The following is a 20,236-nucleotide window of genomic DNA, read 5'->3' as shown; positions in this document are numbered from 1 at the left end:
GTTTTTACACAGCCGTCTACAGATGTGACTTTTATGACCCTTTTGAAAGCCCATTTTGACTCTTCTCAGCACCCTCTGTGTGTTTTATCGTTGGAATGTATTAAGTATTGTGGTGAAACCTGATAGTCTTTTTGAACACAAAGAATCTGAACCCTCTTGCTGTGTCTGGGGGATTCGTCATCTTTCAAGTTTTGTTTTTGAGACAGAGACTCATTCCACGGAAGCTCAAAATGCCAGACTTCCTTGGTCAGCCTTCCTTGTGACGTTGCCTCCTCCATCTAGACACCGACCCAGGTTCTCTGCTGTGCTGATGGCAGTGGCCTGTGTTAGCATTGTTAGCTGTACAAAGTACCCCTGCGGCAGACATTCACCAGAAGGGCTGGCCCCCAGGCTGAGGGTACAAGCACCATGCATAGTAAAACTGCAGAATCGGTTCTTAAACCTAATAGTCGTCTCCAAGTATAACCATAACAACTTAAAGGGAGGAGAAATGAGGTAACATTCAAAAGAACGGTATTTTAAATTTAAGAACGATATTTTAGAAGCTGCTGTTCTGCTTAGCCTATGCTCTTGTGCTCAGCATTCAGTTGGGTTCATAAGTTCTCTGATTTTCATTTTTAGTTTATTTTAAAAATTGAGCATGATTTTACACTTTTTTTTAATCCTTATCCTACATAGGCTATCTTAGTCTTTAAATATTTTTGAGGATAAAAAAAATTTAGAGGAGGAACTAATGGCCATTCTTTTTATGGTACCACCAAAATCTTGAATCAATTTCCCATATTTTTGCAACACTTTGTACAGGTGTCAGATTTCTGGCAGAACACTTCTATAAGTGTGTAATTGACCAAAAGAGGGAAAGACACTTTGGTTAGCAATCCTATTTGCATAAATATAAGGGAAGTGACTGTTTCTTAAAGGAATATTAGAGGATGTTACAGAAGAAGGAAAAATGAAAGTTGGATAGGCAGAAAGAACAATGTTCTAAAAAAACGTTCTACCCAATTTAACAAAATTGCTCCATGTGTAATGGGAACATACTCCTGTTCTCCCAAGGGAGGGTCATGCAGTAATCTAGTTAATGGATTTATCTCCATGGCAAGGATAGCAGTGATACCCACTCCTTTTCTAGTTCTGTCAACCTATGAATTAAACTAAAGGGACATTTAATCACCACAGTATCCTGTACGTTTACCAGTGGCAGAAAGGAAAGCTAAGAGAAGAGGTGAACTGTAAACATGCACATACATACTGGTGATTGAGCACACAAGGGTGTACAGGTTGAGGCACCAGTCTGCCCCTGTCGACTGGTCAGCTGGCTGTTGTAGTTGGTGTTTACAATTTCTTGTACTATCCATTCCATTCCTTTAGTCATGGAGTATTTATTGAATGATTATTCTGTGGGAGGCCCTATTCTAAGTGCTGTGGATACAATACTGAATAACACAAAGACTCTGACTTCGTGAAGCTTTTATTCTGATTAGGAAGGCAAACAATCAACAATGAAATACAATTTCATATGGTTATATGGTAAGTGCTATGGAGAAAAATAAAGTAGGAGATACAGAGTAATTAATGGGGTGGGGATGGTAGGTAGCTTTATCTTTGACGAGGATGCAGGAAAGGAAGGTATTCCTACTCTGCCATTTGAGTGAAGACCTACGTGACGTGAAAGCCATGACGAGATATGGGGAAAGAACATTCCAGGGAAGGGGAGAAGAACTGCAGGTGTAAAGGTCTAGAGTGTTTGAGGAATAAGAAGACAGGGATAGGCTGGAGCAAAGTGAGTGAGATGGAGAGTTGGAAAAGTGGGTAGGGGCCAGATTAAAAAAAAAATTAGAAGGCCCTATTCACCACATAAGGATGTTGAATTTTAGTGTAGGTGTGATCAGTTTCTGGAGGGATTTGTACAAAATAGACTAAGGGTGTGAGACAGGAAATAGAGAAAAACCACGTAGGAGGCTTCTGCAGATGGAAGGTAAAGGGTTTGGAATAGGGCAGTAGACTTGGAAGAGGTGAAAAGTGAGCAAATGAGCATTATACCTAAGAGGTCACACCAAAAACTTGTCTGATGGTGTGAATGTAAGCTCTGAGGGTAGAGGTGAAATCAAAGATAATGGTGAGTTGTGAGCATACTACAAAAAAGTATGTCCTGACCAAGTTCATCTTATTCTAAGAATGCAAGGACAAGGCTTTTAGGTCTTTAACACAATTAAACACACATTCTTGATTTTTTTAAAAATAGCAATGATGGATACTTCCTAAACATGAACATTTTAATCCTAACATGAGCATTGCCAACCTCTTACTTGCTGGGAAATAATAGAGGAGTTCACAGTTAGGTGAGGGACCAAGACAGAGGCACCCATATCTCCTTTACTGTTGGAGGGATTAGTATATCACAACAGCTAGAGGATAAACATTTTTAAAGAATAAGGAAAACGGTCTCCTTTTATAAATGACAGAAGTATACTAGAAAACTCAAGTAACAAAATGAACAAAAGTGATAAGAAATGCATTAAGCTCGCAGGCTATAAAGTTAATGTACAAAAACAATATCTTCATAAATACAAACAACAACAAGTTAGAGGATATGATGGAAAAGAAATCCCCATTTACATAAGCAGTGAAAAAAGGTGAAATATATAGGAGTGAGTCAAAAAATGTGCAAGACCTAGAGGAGGAAGCCTCAAAACCCTACTGGGAGACCCAAAAGTAGGCTTCAAGAAATGGACAGGTGTGGCTATAGCTCAAGAGGTTGGTTCTCTCCATGTTGGCGTATACGTTCAGTGTGATCCTAGTAAAAGGACCAATATTTTTTTCCTGGAGCTGGACAAGTCGTTGCAGCCTCAGTTCTCTGGGCAGCAGGTGAGACCGTGGTTGGTGTGCAAGAGGTTACTGAGGGACTGCTCGTGGAAGCGACGGCTCAGGGAAGGACCGGGCGGAAGGGAGGCGAAGCTCTGGGAGTCCGCCTCTGTGGAAACCTCAGGTGACCCTCTGGAAGCCCTGGAGATGGGATGGCCCTCCAGAACTCTCCCCCCTTGCCAGAGAGACCTAGGCCTCTGCAGCCCTCCATCAGTCATTTGCAGGCCGCCGTTGGAAGGAGTGGTGTGACCTTGTGCTAAGTGGCTGTCTTCGGCTGAGGCCAGCTGCCTGCAATGTTTTTGGAAGCCCGGGGTAATAAGCCCTTCCTGAAGGATGACGTTAGCAGCATGTTCCAGTGTCCACCACAGTCCACTCCTTGCTCTGTGTTACTAGTTTTCTGTTGCTGCATGACAGATTAGTCTAAAATGTAGCAATTTAGGGGCGCCTGGGTGGCTAAGTTGGTTAAGCACTGGACCTCAGCTCGGGTCATGATCTCGCCGCTCCTGAGTTCGAGCCCCACATTGGGTTCTGTGCTGACAGCTCGGAGCCTGGAGCCTGTTTCAGATTCTGTGTCTCCCTCTCTCTGCTGCTCCCCTGCTTGTGCTCTGTCTCTCTCAAAAATAAATAAAAATTAAAAAAAAAACACATTTTTTTAAATGTTTAAAATGTAGCAACATAAAGCAGCAAACTGAGAAGGTGGGATTTGGGGAAGACCTAAAGAGAGTAGGAGAGCAAGCCATGTCGATATCTGGAGGGAGCACACCCCGTGCAGAGGGACCAGTGGGAGCAAAGGCCCTGACACTACAGTGTGCCTCCTGTTTTGAGGAACAGCCCGGGAGCCAGTGAATAAGGGGCAGAGAGCAGACGGACAGGCCACTTAAGGCATTCCTGACCATTACAGGGACTTGGGTTTTGAACTAACCCAATTTTTAGAAGTATTGGATGTGGAGTGAGAAAGTAAGGAGTCAAGAGTGATGCTGGGATTTTGGCCTGAGGATCTAGAGTAATGGGGTTGCTGTTTTCTGAGATGGCAAGAAGAATGTACTGTGGACAGATCCAAGAGGCATTGGACGCATAAGCCAGGAGTTCAGGGAACCTGCAGTTCCCAAAAGAGGTTGTCTTCGGACATCCCGAACCCTCTGCCTGGAAATCTCTTTCTGTAGGAAACCTGTATCCGAGTCCTCCCCATTTTACATGTAACTGGAGGGAGGCCTCCCCTGATTAACTCCACGGTCAGAGCTGACCTCGCTCTCCTTGTGTCACCAGTTCCATGTGTTTTTGCCTCTTCCTCTGTGACGTAGGTGTTATTCACTTCATTTAACGGCTATTGATTGAACTGTCTATTAAGTATCCCAGGCACTGGGGATAGAATAATGAAGGTGAAATCTCAGTCCTTACAATGGGAGATGCAGGCAATAAGTAAATCAGAAATAGGTAGTGGTGAGTGCTAGAAAAGAATAAAAACAGGGTGTAGGGTGCATACTGAGTGCTGCTTTGGAGAGTCTGGTCAGGGAAACTCTTTGCCGAGGTGGTATCTGAGAGAGCCCTGGCCGAGGTGAGGGGAGCAGGCCCTGAGACCTGGAGGAGCAACAGGCCAGGCAAAGAGGAGCCACTGTAGAGGCCTGGAGACCAGGAGCTGGGTATGTTCCAGGCCGGAGGGGGTATGTTCCAGGCAGGAGGGCCAGCGTGGCTGGAGGTGCACAGGAGACCAGGTGAGGGAGGGCCTAGTGGCGCTTGCTACAGAGCTGGGTTCCTTCTTAAAGTGCCGGGAAGCCACAGGAAGGTGTTGAGCAGGGACTGGTACCGTCTGAATTACGTTTCAGAGGGATCACTGTGGCTGCTGTATAGTAGAAGCAGGGAGCATGGGGTAGTCCTGGGATTCCCCTCCCTCCCTCCCTCTCTCTCTCTCTCAAAATAAATAAAATTAAAAAAAAAAAAAAGCAGTGGAGGTGGTGGGAAGAAGTGGATAATGAATTGTGCATGGAGGTAGCAGAGGGAAGAAACAAGAATAAAACTTTGATTTTTGGCTCAGGCAATCCATCTGGCAGTCCTGTTGAATCACTTTCTGTTAAGTTCAACATAAGAAAATCCAGAGTTTTTAACAACATGGTTAAAATGGTCTGTCCCTGGGGCGCCTGGGTGTCTCAGTCGGTTGGGCGTCCGACTTCGGCTCAGGTCATGATCTCGCGGTCCGTGAGTTCGAGCCCCGCGTCGGGCTCTGTGCTGACAGCTCAGAGCCTGGAGCCTGTTTCCGATTCTGTCTCTTTCTCTCTTTCTCCACCCCTCCCGTGCCCATGCATTATCTCTCTCTGTCTCAAAAATAAACGTAAAAAAAAAAAATTTTTTTTTAAATTAAAAAAAAATAAAATGTTCCATCCCTTTCCTATGTCTGCACTCATTCTCCCACTAAAAGTTGGTTAAACTGGTTTTGTTTTGTTTTCCAGTTCTCACAACTGTTCAAGCTCTGTCACCTTATCCAAATGCACAATTTCTCCAACTTGATCCATCCTGAGATATTACCTCCTCAGAGGCTGCCATCCACCAGCCCCATTATTTTCCACTGTGAAACTCTGGATTTTTGTTTGTAATTAAACATTCATTCCTTCCAGTAGATTATCAGTTCCAGGGGGAAAGTGCTTTTTGTGTCTCTTTTTGCCCCAGAACCTCCATGGTGCCAGACAGATAGTGGGTGCTCGGTGCACGTTTAGCTGGCTGGGCGCATGAGCGAATCCTCACGGGTAAGGTTAACGGCATGGTGCCGACAGTTGTGAAAATGCTTTCCAGGGTCTGCAGATGAGCAGTGTGCTTGGACTTTATTCCTTTTGGGAAGTGTCAGAGGACTAATAATAGTTATTTTTTACATTAATATTACACCTGGGTGTCTGAAAACCTACAGTCATTTAAGATTCTGAACTCTATAGATGACACGGGAGAGGAAACTTTTTCTTCTTACTCACCAGCATGTCATTGGCGCCCACACAGTGACACTTAGTATGCAGACTGTGACACTTCTAATGTTAATCCAATCTCTCTCTCAAGGTTAATCTGAAGCGACCATGTCCTTTCTGGGCAGAAGATGGCCATTGTTCAATAAAAGACTGCCATGTGGAGCCCTGTCCAGAGGTAAAATAAATTTAAAAAATATGAATAGGGAAAACATTGCTTCCTCTTGGGCTTTTAGACAGACATGAACTTTATATTTTATTGATGGATTTAGACCTGTCATCAAATTCATAAACTGTGAGATCTCTCCTTTTTAAGTATTTTTATTTTATTTATTTATTTTGAGAGAGAGAGAGAATCCTGGGCAGGCTCCACACTCCGCGCGGAGTCCATCGTGGGGCTTAATCTCACAACCCTGGGATCATGACCTGAGCTGAAATCAAGAGTTGGATGCTTAATTGACTGAGCCACCCAGGTGCCCCTAGCTCTCTCCTTTTTACTGAGATTATTAAAGATTTTATACTCATTACCAAAATGGGTTTGAAGACGCTTGTATCCAGTGGTATTGATGATTGGATATGGAAGTATAGTATGATTCTAAAACAGATGGAAAATCAGGGGCCTGTTCTAGGATTGGATCTACAATGTCTGACGCTTATTTCATGCTTTATTGGATGTGCATCTTGTTTCATAAGAAAAGTAATGCTACCAGGGGCGCCTGGGTGGCTCAGTTGGCTGAGTGTCCGACTCTGGATTTCAGCTCAGGTCATGATCCCAGGGTCATGGGATCCAGCCACGTGTTGGGCTCTGTGCTGAGCGTGGAGCCTGCTTAAGATTCTGTCTCCATCTCTCTCCTCCCCCTGCCCCTCTCCTTATCTTGTACTTTCTCTCCCTCTCCCTCTCCCTCTCCCTCTCCCTCTCCCTCTCAAATAAAAAGAAAAGTAATGCTACTGGACCTTCAATTTTACATTTAGAGTGGGAATTACCATGGATAAAGTGGGAGAATCTCAGGCTTGGTATCAGGTTTGCACTTGGTCTTGTTATATTAAAAAAAAAAATAGCTATACTTATATTTTAGACTTCAATTTTTGGCATCTAGCACAATTAATTCTTTTTTTTTTTTTTTTGAATATATGAAATTTATTGTCAAATTGGTTTCTATACAACACCCAGTGCTCATCCCAAAAGATGCCCTCTTCAGTGCCCATCACCTACCCTTCCCTCCCCCCCCCCACCCCCCATCAGCCCTCAGTTTGTTCTTATTTTTTAAGACTCTCTTATGCTTTGGCTCTCTCCCACTCTAACCTCTCTCTCTCTCTCTTTTTTTTTTCCTTCCCCTCCCCCCATGGGTTCCTGTTAAGTTTCTCAGGATCCACATAAGAGTAAAACCATATGGTATCTGTCTTTCTCTGTATGGCTTATTTCACTTAGCATCACACTCTCCAGTTCCATCCACGTTGCTACAAAGGGCCATATTTCATTCTTTCTCATTGCCACGTAGTACTCCATTGTGTATATAAACCACAATTTCTTTATGCATTCATCAGTTGATACAATTAATTCTTAAACAGTAATTAGTTATGAGCTATATTTTCATTCACTTTTTTCTTTTCTTACCTAATCAGTCTATAGTTTGTTACCCTTAAAAATGGGGGGGGGGGAGGGGGAGCCTTATCTGAAGCAACGTCCTTCCTAAAGGGACAATTTAAAAAAATTCTAATTTTCCTTTAAGAATAAAATGTTTTAACTTTTTAGTTTGAAATAATTTCAGACCTACAGAAAAATTGCAAGAATAATAATATCAGTCCTCATATACTTTTTATTCAGATTCCCTAAATGTTCATCATGTTTGCTTCATTATTCTCTCTATACACATGTTAATATTTTCTGAAGCATTTGGGTCTAAGTTACCAACATGGTGATCTTTTACCTCTAAATACTTGAGTGTGTATTTCCTTAAAAACAAGATTATTCTCTTACCTAACCACAACATAATTAACAAAATCAGGAAATTAACATTAATTATAATACTGATGTCTAATCTGTAGACCTTGCAGCTGACTTAATAATGTGCTATATAGCTAAAAAACAAAGTGTGAAAACATAGTGTTGTGTTCATTTCAGGTATACAAAATAGTGATTCAACAGTTCCATACATTACTTAGTGCTCATCAAGATAGTGTACTCTTAATCTGCTTTGTCTATTTCAGCCCCTCCCCCCCACCTCCCTTCTGGTAACCATCAGTTTGTTCTCTATAGTTAAGAGTTTGTTTTTTGGTTTGTCTCTCTCTTTTTTGTTTTTTTGTGTTTTTGTTTTGCTTTCGTAAATTCCACACGAGTGAAGTCATATGGTAATTGTCTTTCTCTGACTGGCTTATTTCCTTTAGCATTATACTCTCCAGATCCATCCATGTTGTTGCCAAGTGGCATGATTTCATTCTTTTTTATGGCTGAATAATATTCCTTTGTATGTATATGCTTCATCTTTTTCCAATCATCTACCGATGGACACTTGGGCTGCTTCCGTAGTTTGTTTATTGTAAATCATGCTGGAATAACCTAGGGGTGCATATATCCCTTCAAATTAGTGTTTTTAGTCTTTGCATAAATACCTCCTGGTGCAATTGCTGGATTGTAGGGTAGTTCTATTTTTGATTTTTCAAGGAACCTGCATGCTGTCTCCCAACAGTGGCTGCACCAGTTTGCATTCCCACCAGTAGTGCACAAGGGTTCTTTTTTTTCCACATCCTCGCCAACACCTGTTACTTGAGTTTTTGAGTTTAACCATTCTAAAAGGTGTGAGGTGCTATCTCATTGTGGTTTTGACTTGCCTTTCCCTGATAATGAGTGATGCTGAACATCTTTTCATGTGTTTGTTGGCCATCTGGATGTCTTCTTTGGAGAAATGTCTGGGATTATTTGGGGTTTTTTTTTTTGGTGTTGGGTTGTATAAGTTCTTTATATAATTTGGTAACCTTTTATCAGATATGTCACTTGGAAATGTCTTCTCCCAATCAGTAGTTTGTCTTTTAGTTTTGTTGGTTGTTTCCTTTGCTGTGCAGAAGGTTTTTATTTTTATGTAGCCCCTAATAGCTTATTTTTGCTTTTTGTTTCACTTGCCTCAGGAGACATATCTAGAAAGATCCTGTTATGGCCAATGTCAGAAAAAGTACTACCTGTGCTCGTCTAGGATTTTTATGGTTTCAGGTCTCACACTTAGGTCCTTAATCCGTTTTGAGTTATTGTGCACAGTGTTAAGTGGCCCAGTTTCCTTCTTTTGCATGTAGCTGTGCAGTTTTTCCAATACCATTGTTGAAGAGACTGTCTCTTCCCCATTGCATCTTCTTGGCTCCTTTGTCAAAGATTAATTGACAATAACATCGTGGGTTTATTTTTGTGCTTTTTATTCTGTTCTGTTGATCTGTGTGTCTATTTTTGTATAAGTACCATATTGTTTTGATTACCATAGATTTGTAATGTGACTTGAAATCTGGAGTAGCTCCAGTTTTGATTTTCGTTTTCAAGATTGCTTGGCTGTTCTGGGGCTTTTGTGGTTCCATGCAAATTTTAGGATTATTTTTTCTAGTTCTATGAAAAATGCTATTAGTATTTTGATAGGAATTGCATTAAATATGTAGGTTGCTTTTAACATTTTAACAATATTTGTTCTTCCAATCCATGAACGTAGAATGTCTTTCCACTTCTTTGTGTCATCTTCACTTTCTTTCATCAGTGTTTTATAGTTTTCAGAATATGGGTCCTTCACCTCTTTGCTTAAGTTTATTCCTAGCTATTATTTTTGGTGCAGTTGTAAATGGTATTGTTTTCACAGTTTCTCTTTCTGTTGTTTCCTTATTAGTGTATACAAATGCAACAGATTTTTGTACATTGACTTTATGTTCTGAAACTTTATTGAATTCATTTTTCAGGTCTAGTAGTTTTTTGGTGGAGTCTTTACAGTTTCTGCATATAGTGTCATGTCATCTGCTGATAGTGAAAGTTTGACTTCTTCCTTACCAACTTGAGTACCCTTTATTCCTTTTTGTTGTCTGGTTACTGTGGCTAGGACTTCCATTACTATGTTGAATAAAAATAGTGTGAATAGATATTTTGGTCCTGTTCCTGACGTTGGGGGGAAAAAACCTCTCCATTTTTCCCTATTGAGTATAATGTTAGCTGTGGGTTTTCCACATAAAGGCTGTATTATGTTGAGGTATGTTCCCTCTAAACCTACTTTGTTGAGGGTTATTTATCACGGATGGATGTTGTACTTTGTTGAATGCTTTTTGTGCATCTATTGAAATGATGGTATGGTTCTTGTCCTTTCTCTCATTGATGTGGTGTATCACACTGATTGATTTGCAAATATTGAGCCACCCTTGCATCCCAGGAATAAATCCCACTTGATTGTGGTGAATGATTTTTTTTAATCGGTTGTTGGATTTGGTTTGCTAGTATTTTGTTGAGGATTTTTGCATCCAAGTTCATCAGAGATACTGGCCTGTAGTTGTCTATTTTAGTGGTGTCTTTATGTGGTTTTGGTACAAGGTAATGCTGCCCTCATAGAATGAGTTTGGAAGTTCCTTCCTCTTCTATTTTTTTGGAGTAGTTTGAGAAGAATAGGTAGTAACTCTTCTTGGAATGTCTGGTAGAATTTGCCTGTGAAGCTGTCTGGTCCTGGATTTTTGTTTGTTGGGAGTTTTTTGATCACTGAATTTCCTTATCGGTAATCAGTCTGTTCAAATTTTCTATTGCTGCTTCAGTTTTGGTATGCTACATGTTTCTAGGAATTTATCCATTTCTTCTAGGTTGTCCAATTTGTGGGCATATACTGTTTCATAATATTCTCCTACAATTGCTTGTATTTCTGTGGTGTCAGTTGTTATTTCTCTTTCATCTGTGATTTTGTTTGGATCCTCTCTCCCCCTTCCCCACCTCTCTCTATGAGTCTGGCTAGAGGATTATCAATTTTGTGATTCTTTACAAAGAACTGGTTTCATAGATCTGTTCTATTTTTTTAAATTTTCTGTACCAATTGTGCTCTAATCTTTATTATTTCCTTCCTTTTGCTGGTTTTAAGTTTTGTTATTCTTTTTGTAGCTCCTTTATGTGAAAGGAGATTTTTCTTGCTTCTTGGAGTAGGCCTATATTGCCCTAAACATCCCTCTTAGAACTGCTTTTGCTGCACCCCAAAGATTTTGGACTGTTAAATTTTCCTTTTATTTGTACCCGTGAAAATTTTGATTTCTTCTTCAATTTCTTAGTTGACCCATTCATTGTTTAGTAGCATGTTAGTTAATCTTCATGCATTGATGCTCTTTCCAGATTTTTGTTTGTGGTTGACTTCCAGTTTCATAGCATTGTGGTCAGAAAAGATGCATGATATGACTTGATCTTGAATTTGTTGAGGCTTGTTTTATGGCCTAATAAGTGATCTATTCTGGAAAATGTTCTGTGTGCACTTGCAAAGAATATGTATCTGCTGTTTTAGGTTGGAATGTTCTGAAAATATGTTAAATCTATCTGGTCTGGTGTGTCATTCAGAGACACTCTTCCCTTGTTGATTTTCTGGTTGGGTGATCTTTCCATTGATGTAAATGGGGTGTTCTAGTCCCCTATTATTGTATTTCTATTGATCAGTTTTTTATGTTTGTTATTAACTGTTTTGTGTATTTGGGCGCTCTCAAGTTGGGTGCCTAAATATTTACGGTTGTTGTATCTTCTTGTTGGATTCTCCCCTTCGTTATTATATAGTGTTCTTCTTTGTCCCTTGTTACAGTCTTGTTTTAAAATCTATTTTGTCCAGTATAAGTATTGCTACTTTGGCTTTCTTTGGCATCCATTTGCATGATGCCTGTTTCTTTGTCACCTCACTTTCAATCTGCAGGTGCTTTTAGGTCTGAAATGAGTCTCTTGTAGGTAGCATATTAGATGAGTCTTATTTTTTTTACCCACACTGTCATCTGATGTCTTTGGATGAGAGCATCTAGTCCATTTACCTTCAAAGTAGTTATTGATATATATTTATTACCAAGTTGTTACTTGCTTTGTGATTGTTTTGTAGTTTTTCTCTACTCCTCTTGCTCTCTTTCATAGTGTTTTGGCTTTCTGTAGTGATATACTTGGATTCCTTTGTCTTTATTCTTTGCATATCTATTGCTGGTTTTTGATTTGTGGTTACCATTAGGTTTGTACATAACATCTTCTGCATAGCAGTCTATATTAAGTTGATGGTCATTTAAGTTTGAACCTATTCTTTCTTCCTTTCTGCCTGACATTTTAGGTATATGGCGTCATTTTTATTTTGTGAATCTCTTGACTGATATTTATGTATATATTTATTTTTACTGCTTTTGTGTTTCCTACTTTTTATAATAAGTCTTATAGTCTTCCTTGCCACTCACAGAGTCCCCTTTAACATTTCTTGTATGGCTAGTGGAGTGGTCATAAACTCCTTTAGTTTTTGTTTGAGAAACTCTTTGTATTTTCTTGTATACTGAATGAGAGCCTTGCTGGATAGAGTATTCTTGGCTGCACAGTTTTTCTTCTTAGCACTTTGAATGTATCATGCCATTCCCTTCTGGCCTGCAAATTTTCTGCTGAAAAATCAGCTGATATCTTTATAGGGTTTCCCCTTGTATGTAACTTGTCTTCTTTTCTCTTGGTGCTTTTAATTTTTTTCTTCATCACTACTTTTTGTCACTTTAGGTACTGTGTGTCTCGGTGTGGACATCCTTGGGTTGATTTTGTTGGGGGATCTATATGCCTCCTGGATCTTGATGTCTGTTTCCTTCCCCACATTCAGGAAGTTCTTAGCTGTTATTTCTTCAGATAAAATTTTTGCCCTCTTTTTCTACTTCTTGTGGGATCCCTGTAATGCGAATGTTATTATGCTTGATGGAGTCCCTGAGTTCCCTAAGTCTGTTCTCATTCTGTGTAATTTTTTTCTCACACCTACTGAGCTTGATTACTTTCCATGATTGTGGCTTCTGGGTCATTAATGCATTTATCTGTTTCCTCTAGCCTGCTATTTATTCCATTTAGTGTGTCTTTAATTTCACTTATTGTATTCATCTCTGACTTATTCTTTTTTTATCTCTGTGTTAAGGGTCTCACTGATGTTTTCCGCTCTTTTCTCAAGTCCTGTGAGTATGTTTATGCTCATTATTTTGAATTCTCTATCAGTCATATTCTATCCTTTTCTCTTTGGTCTCTTGCTGTGCTTTTGTCTTGTTCTTTAATTTGGGACATGTTCCTTTGTCTCCTCGTTTTGTCTAATTCTATGGATCTGTTTCTGTCTGTTGGGGAAAGTCTGCTACATCTCCTCCTCTTGACAGTAATGGCTCTATGAGGAAGAGGTCCTATAGTGCCCTGCAGTGCTATGTCTCCTGTTTTCCACGACCCTATACTTCAGGGAATGTCTCCTATGTGTGTTGCAAATGCCCTGCTCTTGTGCCTTGGCCACTTTTTTCCTTTAGTCCGGTCGTCTGCAGAGGCTCTCTTAGCCCATTGTGGGCCGTATTCGGTCCCAGACCTGTGCCGCACATTTTCACAAGGTGTGTGCTTCTCTGTTTGTGAGATGAAACCCGTTGCCTGCACTGGGGGAATGGAGGGTGTGTGGGTGGGGCACCAGTTGTAACAGGATCTGCCATGAGCTTCTGCAGAGCCCACGCTGCTGGGACCTATGCCCTGCAAAAACCCATGGGTCAGGAGAAGCTGTGTTGCTGATGTGATGTTTACATTGGTCTTGCGGGGGAGGTGATTCGCAGCCAGGACTGAGGAAAATCTGTTGAAAAGGGCAGATCGGCCAGGCGTGGATGGGTGGGGCTTGCTGTGAGCAATTTAGGTAGGGAGTGTTGTGCAGCACTGGTTCCTGCCGGTGCCTGTGTGTTTCTGCTGGGGGCAGGGAGTGGGGATTGTGGGAGGGGGTTGCGGGGGAAGGAGGGAAATAACACCTGCCTCTTCCTTTGTACCTGGAAGGGTCTCCCAGTGATCCCTGCCTCTCTGGACTTGCTCTGTGATTAGTAAATAAATCTCAGTCCCATGTGCCGTGGGCATTTTTCAAACTGCTGCTTCTAGGCTGTATCTACCTGGGCCGTTTGTCATGCTATCATTTTAAGGGCAGGAACTCTGCTTCCTAATGCCCTTCAGGCTCTCCCACACCAGAGCTGCTGATTCTTAAAATTCCAGGCTTCAAGTCCTGCTGGTTGTAGGAACTCTTGTAATTTGGACCCCCTGGCTTTCAGAGCCCAATGTTAACTGGGATTGGTCTTCCCTGTGCAGGCTCCCTGGTGTGATCATCTATTTCTCCCCCTCTCCGTGCCCCCCCCCCCCCCCCTCGCTCAGAGAAGAGTGAGATGCGCCCTCTTCTCTTCCTTGGTTGTGGAGTTTGTTCTGCCAGTCTTTGGGTTGTTTTCTGGGTTATTTGTGCTGAGGTGAGTGTTACCTAGTTGTATCCATGGGACGAGGTGAGACCAGGGTCGTCCTCCTCCACCATCTTTCCAGCCTCAATCCCAGCCAGATTTATTTCATGCTTGATTTTAGTCATTAGTTTTACATTTATCATTACTTCTAATAATTCTCTCTTGTGATTGTTACATATTATCCGTGACAGTGATCTGTGATGCCTACCCCAATATTTCTAAAAGGCCTTGTTATTAAGATTTGCTTAAGTCAAGTTACTGCATTTAGCATCAAACCTTTAAAAAAGCTGCTGAAGATTTTGATTTTAGCACGTTATACTACACTAGTTAGAGGACACACTGTAGCCAGCAGTCACTTTTGGTTAATATTTATTCCATATTTTAAATTCAGGGTCTGTGGCTGTTAGGTTTGACTTGAGTTTTATAGTCTTCTCTCTTTTGCCTTGTTAGATGTCCTAGGAAGCACTGAAATGATAAAATACTGGCAGCACGTAACATTTTAATTGATTAATCTTTTTATTGATGAGGGAAATATCTCTTATCATCATTACTATTATATACATTCTTCCACCTGACAGGAAGATATTTATTCTGAATATTTGGTTAAGTTCACCTGTGTTAAAATTTTATCATGATGATACATAAAAAAATTTTAAGAGGTAATTTTCTATACCGTAGATCCAGATGTTGAAAATCAGTCCCCTGAATTGATCAAAGTTATCAACCTGTGATTTTCTGTTTCAGTATGGTTTTTGTTTTAAAACTGTGTTTGATGAACCAGCTGTAATGATTCCTAGATTTATTTATTAAAGCCTAAAACTAATTATTGGCTTTGTAGGAAAGTGAGTCAAATTGGATCCACATGCAGATCTTCTGTTAGTAAACCCTGGTTACCTAGATTGATAAGCCCTAGGTTAATCCTGTGGACCAAAGAACTGACTCTTTTAGTATTAATCCCAAACTGCCTTCACTATAAATGTCAATTTAGAGCAGAATTTAAGATTGAGCATAAGATATTTCAAATAACTGAAAAATTTTAAAGCTTCTGTTTCTGTTGTAAGAAAGTTTATGGAAAAGTGATTTTTGTCAGGTTTTTTTAACCTAAAAATTATGTAAACTATTAGATACTTCATTGAGAATTTAAATTGTAGCTAATTTTGACACTCTTATTTTGTATATGTCATTTGGTTTGCTATACTATGATTTACAAGTTTGTAAATTGGTATACCTCTTTACGATTTATCTTAAAGAGGTAATATGAAAACAGATTTTGAATGAATGTATATTTTCTCATCATGGAATAAAATAAAATACCCTTTATTTGAGCAATGTCATCATTTGTGAAGAAATCTCAAAAAAAAAAAAAAAGCGATGGTCACTTTTTAAATTGCTGTTGTTGTTCTTTTAAGAGTAAAATTCCAGTTGGAATTAAAGCCGGGAGTTCTAATAAGGTGAGTCCCTTTTCCTTGAGTATTTCTGCTTTACGTTATGAAATTTACCATTTACTGCTTGACAGTAGTTACGGAAGGAGAACTGTACGGTGGTTAGTTGGGAGTGGGCACATTTTGCCCCAGAATCTCATATTTCCAATTCTTTCAGCAACAGAGAGCTTGTGTATTTTTTTTACAGTTAAATTATATACTTTTTTTTTTTTTTAAGATATTTCAATTCTGTTTTTGGAACCTCTAGAAGAACTACAGTAGTGTAATGTAACTACAGTGTCAGATGGCCTACTCAACAGGTGTTTTATCATGCATGTATTTTTAGTTTTCGGTTTCAACTAGTCAACCTGTCATATTCAGGATTATATTGTATAAACGGCTATTAAGGTATTAGGAGCATAGTACTTTTCAACGGCATTAAAATACTCCTTTATTAAAGATTACCCTCCCCCCCTTTTTTTACCCTTTCCCTTTTAAATTAAAAAAAATTTTTTTAAATGTTTGTTTATTCTCGAGAGAGAGACAGAGACAGAGTGTGAGTAGGGGAGGGTCAGAGAGAGAGAGGGAGACACAGAATCCGAAGCAGACTCCAGGCTCTGAGCTGTCAGCACAGAGCCTGATGCAAGGCTCGAACTCCAAACTGTGAGGTCATGACCTGAGCTGAAGTCAGACCCTTAACTGATGGAGCCCCCAGGCGCCCTTACCCTTGCCCTTTTAGAAGCATGCCGTAATTTACTTAGCCGTGCATGTTTTTATGTAACAGTGTACTTCTAGTTTTTCACTATTATGTGTACATAGTAAAGATCATCATACCCTCTCTCTCCCTGTTCCCCCTTTCCATTTTCTTTTTGCGTTTTCTCCCGTGTGGTCTTTTGTTTGTGTTCACTCTCTTTAATTTATTTTTGTTTCAGCTCTGAACTAAATACACAGTGTTAGAGACATTTGAAATCTCTTCTGGACTCCTTCCCAATCCCATTCTGTTTCCTCCGTCCCCAGAGATAGCCACTTTTCTGAAACTTATGTGTGTCCTTCTGTGTTACTTAACTTTTCTACTTCTAATGCACATGTAGCCACAAGTGACATATAGATCTTTTTACTTTTTATTATTTTCTTAAACATTTATTTATTACTGAGAGAGAGAGAGACAGAGTATGAGCATGGGAGGAGCAGAGGGAGGAGGAGACACAGAATCCAAAGCAGGCTCCAGGCTCTGAGCTGTCAGCACAGAGCCTGACGTGGGACTCAAACTCACAAACCACGAGATCATGACCTGAGCCGAAGTTGGACACTTAACCAACTGAGCCACCCAGTCGCCCAACTTGTAGATCTTTTAATATGAAGTTTAAACATTAAGATTATGCTTTTTTATTTCTTCAGGTTAAAAACATTTTTTCAGTTACCTTTACTCCACATTATGCTTTTGTCTCTGATGTAGCTTTGTTAATTTTAATAGGTAGTATTCTATTTTTTTTCAATGTTTTTTTCAATGTTGTTTTTTTTTTTTTTTTGAGACAGAGACAGAGCATGAGCAGGGGAGGGGCAGAGAGAGAGGGAGACACAGAATCTGAAGCAGGCTCTAGGCTCTGAGCTGTCAGCACAGAGCCCGACGTGGGGCTCAAACTCACGGACTGTGAGATATGACCTGAGCTCAAGTTGGACACTCAACCGACTGAGCCACCCACGCGCCCCAATAGTTGCATAGTATTCAATGGTATGATTATGTCATTGATTAGCTCCTCCTCTGTTGATGGACATTTCACTTGTGTTGACTCTTTTGCTATTACATACAGTGAGGCACTAGCATTTCTGTCCTTTGTCTCATTGTACATATGTAAGACTTTTCCTAGGTCTGTATTTAGAAGTAAGGTTGCTGGGGCATCCGTTATGCTGTCCCAACATGAGATAGTACCTAATACCTTTCTAAAGTGGTTGTACCTTGTTTTTAGTTTTGTTTTTAAATGTTGCTGTGGATATGGTTTCAGTTTTAAGACTGCTGGTTCAAGGATATTATGCATTTTTGCAGCTCCAGATAAATATTGTCAAATTACTTTCCCAAGACGGTTTTCTCAGTTTAGGTCATCACCAACATACCAGTACTAATTGTTTTTAATGTCTTAGCTTAGTTGGTGGAAATTTGTGATGCATTTTGATTTGTATTTCTTACATATGTGAGAGATTTTGATGTATCTATGTCATCACTGTCAGATTGCCAGTCGTACTTGAGATTATTACTAAACTTCCTATGAACTTCCTTTCAGTACTCAAAAGTGGCAAACAGCACCAAAGAATTAGAAGATTGTGAACAAGCTAATAAACTGGGAGCAATTAACAGCACATTAAGGCAAGTTTATTTTAGGAGTGTTAAAAAATATTCTCTTGTTTAGTATATTTATATCAGAAATCTTCTGTTTGTGATTTTGCTTCAAGTAATTCTTAAAAGGAAGAAGTTATTTTTATCTTAAATTCCATGATTGCTTTGCTTCCTCCTGTGAGCTGATTTGTTCTTAAATTGCTGGAATGTATGATCAATAGTGACTTTATCAAAAAGTAAAAGTTTAGAAGGTTGCTCAACTAGCAGGGCTTATGGGCCTATTTTTCCTGGTTATTATAGGAAAAGGAACTTGAACCTCTAAGTCTTTTATAAATAGTAATTCAATCTGTAGGTTACATTTTGAATGGGAAAAGTTATTACCATAACTGTTAAGTTTCGTAGATTCTTTTTCCTATTGACTTTTCCTTATTCTAATAAAAACCTGCTTGGGAAGGCCAGTGTAATTGTGAGTGGTCTCAGATTATGCACTATGAAATGATTGTATCTATAGTTGAATCTGGGGAATGGAGTATCATTGAACTTCTTTTGAATTTCCCTTTTTGTTTAGGTTGGCATCTATGTACTATAACTGTACACTTAATAAACACTTAATAAAGTTACCAGTTTTATTATCTATTGAAGAACAATTCTCTAGAAAACTAGAGAAGATAATATAATAATATTCCCGTGTCCTTCACTCCAGGTGAATAGTTGTTAACTTTTTCTACCATGTCTTTAAGAAAAGGGAAATACCAAAGATAAATTTGAAATCCTCTCTGGACTATGCCCCAATCCTGTTTTCTTTCCTTTTTCCTTAGGAGGAGCTACTCTCATGAATTTGCTGTATACCCACCTATGTTTTTCTTTTTATCATATATATCATCTTTATTTCGTGTATGATTTTACTTTTCCCTTATATAAAATAATACTGTACTTAACAGACTTCAACTTTATTTTTATACTTACGTTTTGCTTTTCTAGATCTGTCTCATTTTTTTAACTGATGAGTGGTTTTTACCTCATGAATATATCATATTTTACTTCTCTGTTCCCATATTGATAAACACTTGAATTGTTCAAATTTTTACTTCTATAAGTTATGCCACCTTGAGCATCCTTGAGAAATTTTTTTTGGTGTACACTGGGAAATTTGCCCTATGCTAGAAAAACTGCTGGATCTTCCTGTTGCCCAGGTGCGCCTATTCGTGTTACTGCCTGATGGCTTTCCAGAATACTCGTGTGGTTACATACTGCCTCCGGGACTGAGAACTTGTTTTGTTCTTCACATCCTTGCCAAAAATGGATAATGTTTGACTGTAAAGTAGTACCTCATTTTTGTTTATATTTTGTTACTAGTGAGTCTGAGCATTTTTTTGATCTGTGTATTGAACATTTATGTTTTTTATTCATTCAGTAAATGAATGCCTGCAATGTGCCAGTCAGTGTTCTAGAATATTAGGCATTTAGCACTGTACATGGCAAATTCTTTTTCTCAGGAAGCTTAATCCTAGTTGGAGATATGCAGTAACTTAGTAAAATGTATGAGACGTAAGTAAAATGATGATGAGTGCTTGGGAGAAAAAGAAAACTGAGAAGAATGATAGAGAGCTAAGAGTGGCAGGGCGGGGAGGGGAGGGAGTTGCACTGTTTCCAATGGGTTGGTGAGAGAAGGCCACAGTGATAATGGGACATTTGAACAAAATGCCCATGAAGACATAAGTCCTGTTATGGCTGCCTGGGGCATGAATGTTCCAGGCACGTGTAATTGTTAGTAAAAAGAACCTGTGGCAGAAGCACGCATAGATTATTTGAGGAACCACAGAAAGTCCAGTGTCGCTGGAATACAGCAGTCACAAGATCCTAAGGGTGGACGTAGGAGTAGGGTGGGGTGGAGATCTTGTAGAGCCTTGAAGACGATTACGAATATTGCTTTGAGGCTAAGTGGAATGAAAAGTCACTGGAGGATTTTGAGAGAAGGTGTTGAGGGAGGCAGGTGTTCCACTGTGGAAGCCTTGTTATGTGATTATTGTAGTGATTCAGTTAAGATATGATGGTGGTTTCATTTAGACTAGGGCAATGGCAGTGGAAATGATGACAAGTGATCAGATTCTGGATGGATTTTGAAGATGGAACGGACAGGGTTTGCTGTGGGATTTGATGTGAGGTTTGAAAAAAGATAGGAACTGTGAATGACTACAAGATTTGGAACTAGAAAAATGGAGTTGCCATTTACTGAACTGGGATACCTACAG

General features: G+C 39.6%; 1 protein-coding gene across 6 annotated transcripts in view; it reads left to right on the top strand.

Annotated features, from left to right (window-relative positions):
• ERO1B (endoplasmic reticulum oxidoreductase 1 beta) overlaps window positions 1-20,236 on the top strand; it is a 76,806-nt gene that overhangs the window by 10,289 nt on the left and 46,281 nt on the right. For 3 of the 6 annotated variants that reach the window (XM_058696223.1, XM_058696224.1, XM_058696222.1), the window contains exons 3-5: window positions 5,905-5,988; window positions 15,641-15,682; window positions 17,932-18,014. In XM_058696223.1, the coding sequence (XP_058552206.1) occupies window positions 5,905-5,988; window positions 15,641-15,682; window positions 17,932-18,014 (209 nt within the window). The remainder of the gene's footprint in view (window positions 1-5,904; window positions 5,989-15,640; window positions 15,683-17,931; window positions 18,015-20,236) is intronic. The other 3 variants (XM_058696226.1, XM_058696225.1, XM_058696227.1) reach the window with 2 other exon arrangements.

The sequence above is a fragment of the Neofelis nebulosa genome, chromosome 13 (genome assembly GCF_028018385.1).
Source record: "Neofelis nebulosa isolate mNeoNeb1 chromosome 13, mNeoNeb1.pri, whole genome shotgun sequence".
Classification (NCBI taxonomy): Eukaryota; Metazoa; Chordata; class Mammalia; order Carnivora; family Felidae; genus Neofelis; species Neofelis nebulosa.
The sequence above is the reverse complement of the archived record's forward strand: the minus strand, read 5'-3'. Positions and strand labels throughout refer to the sequence as shown.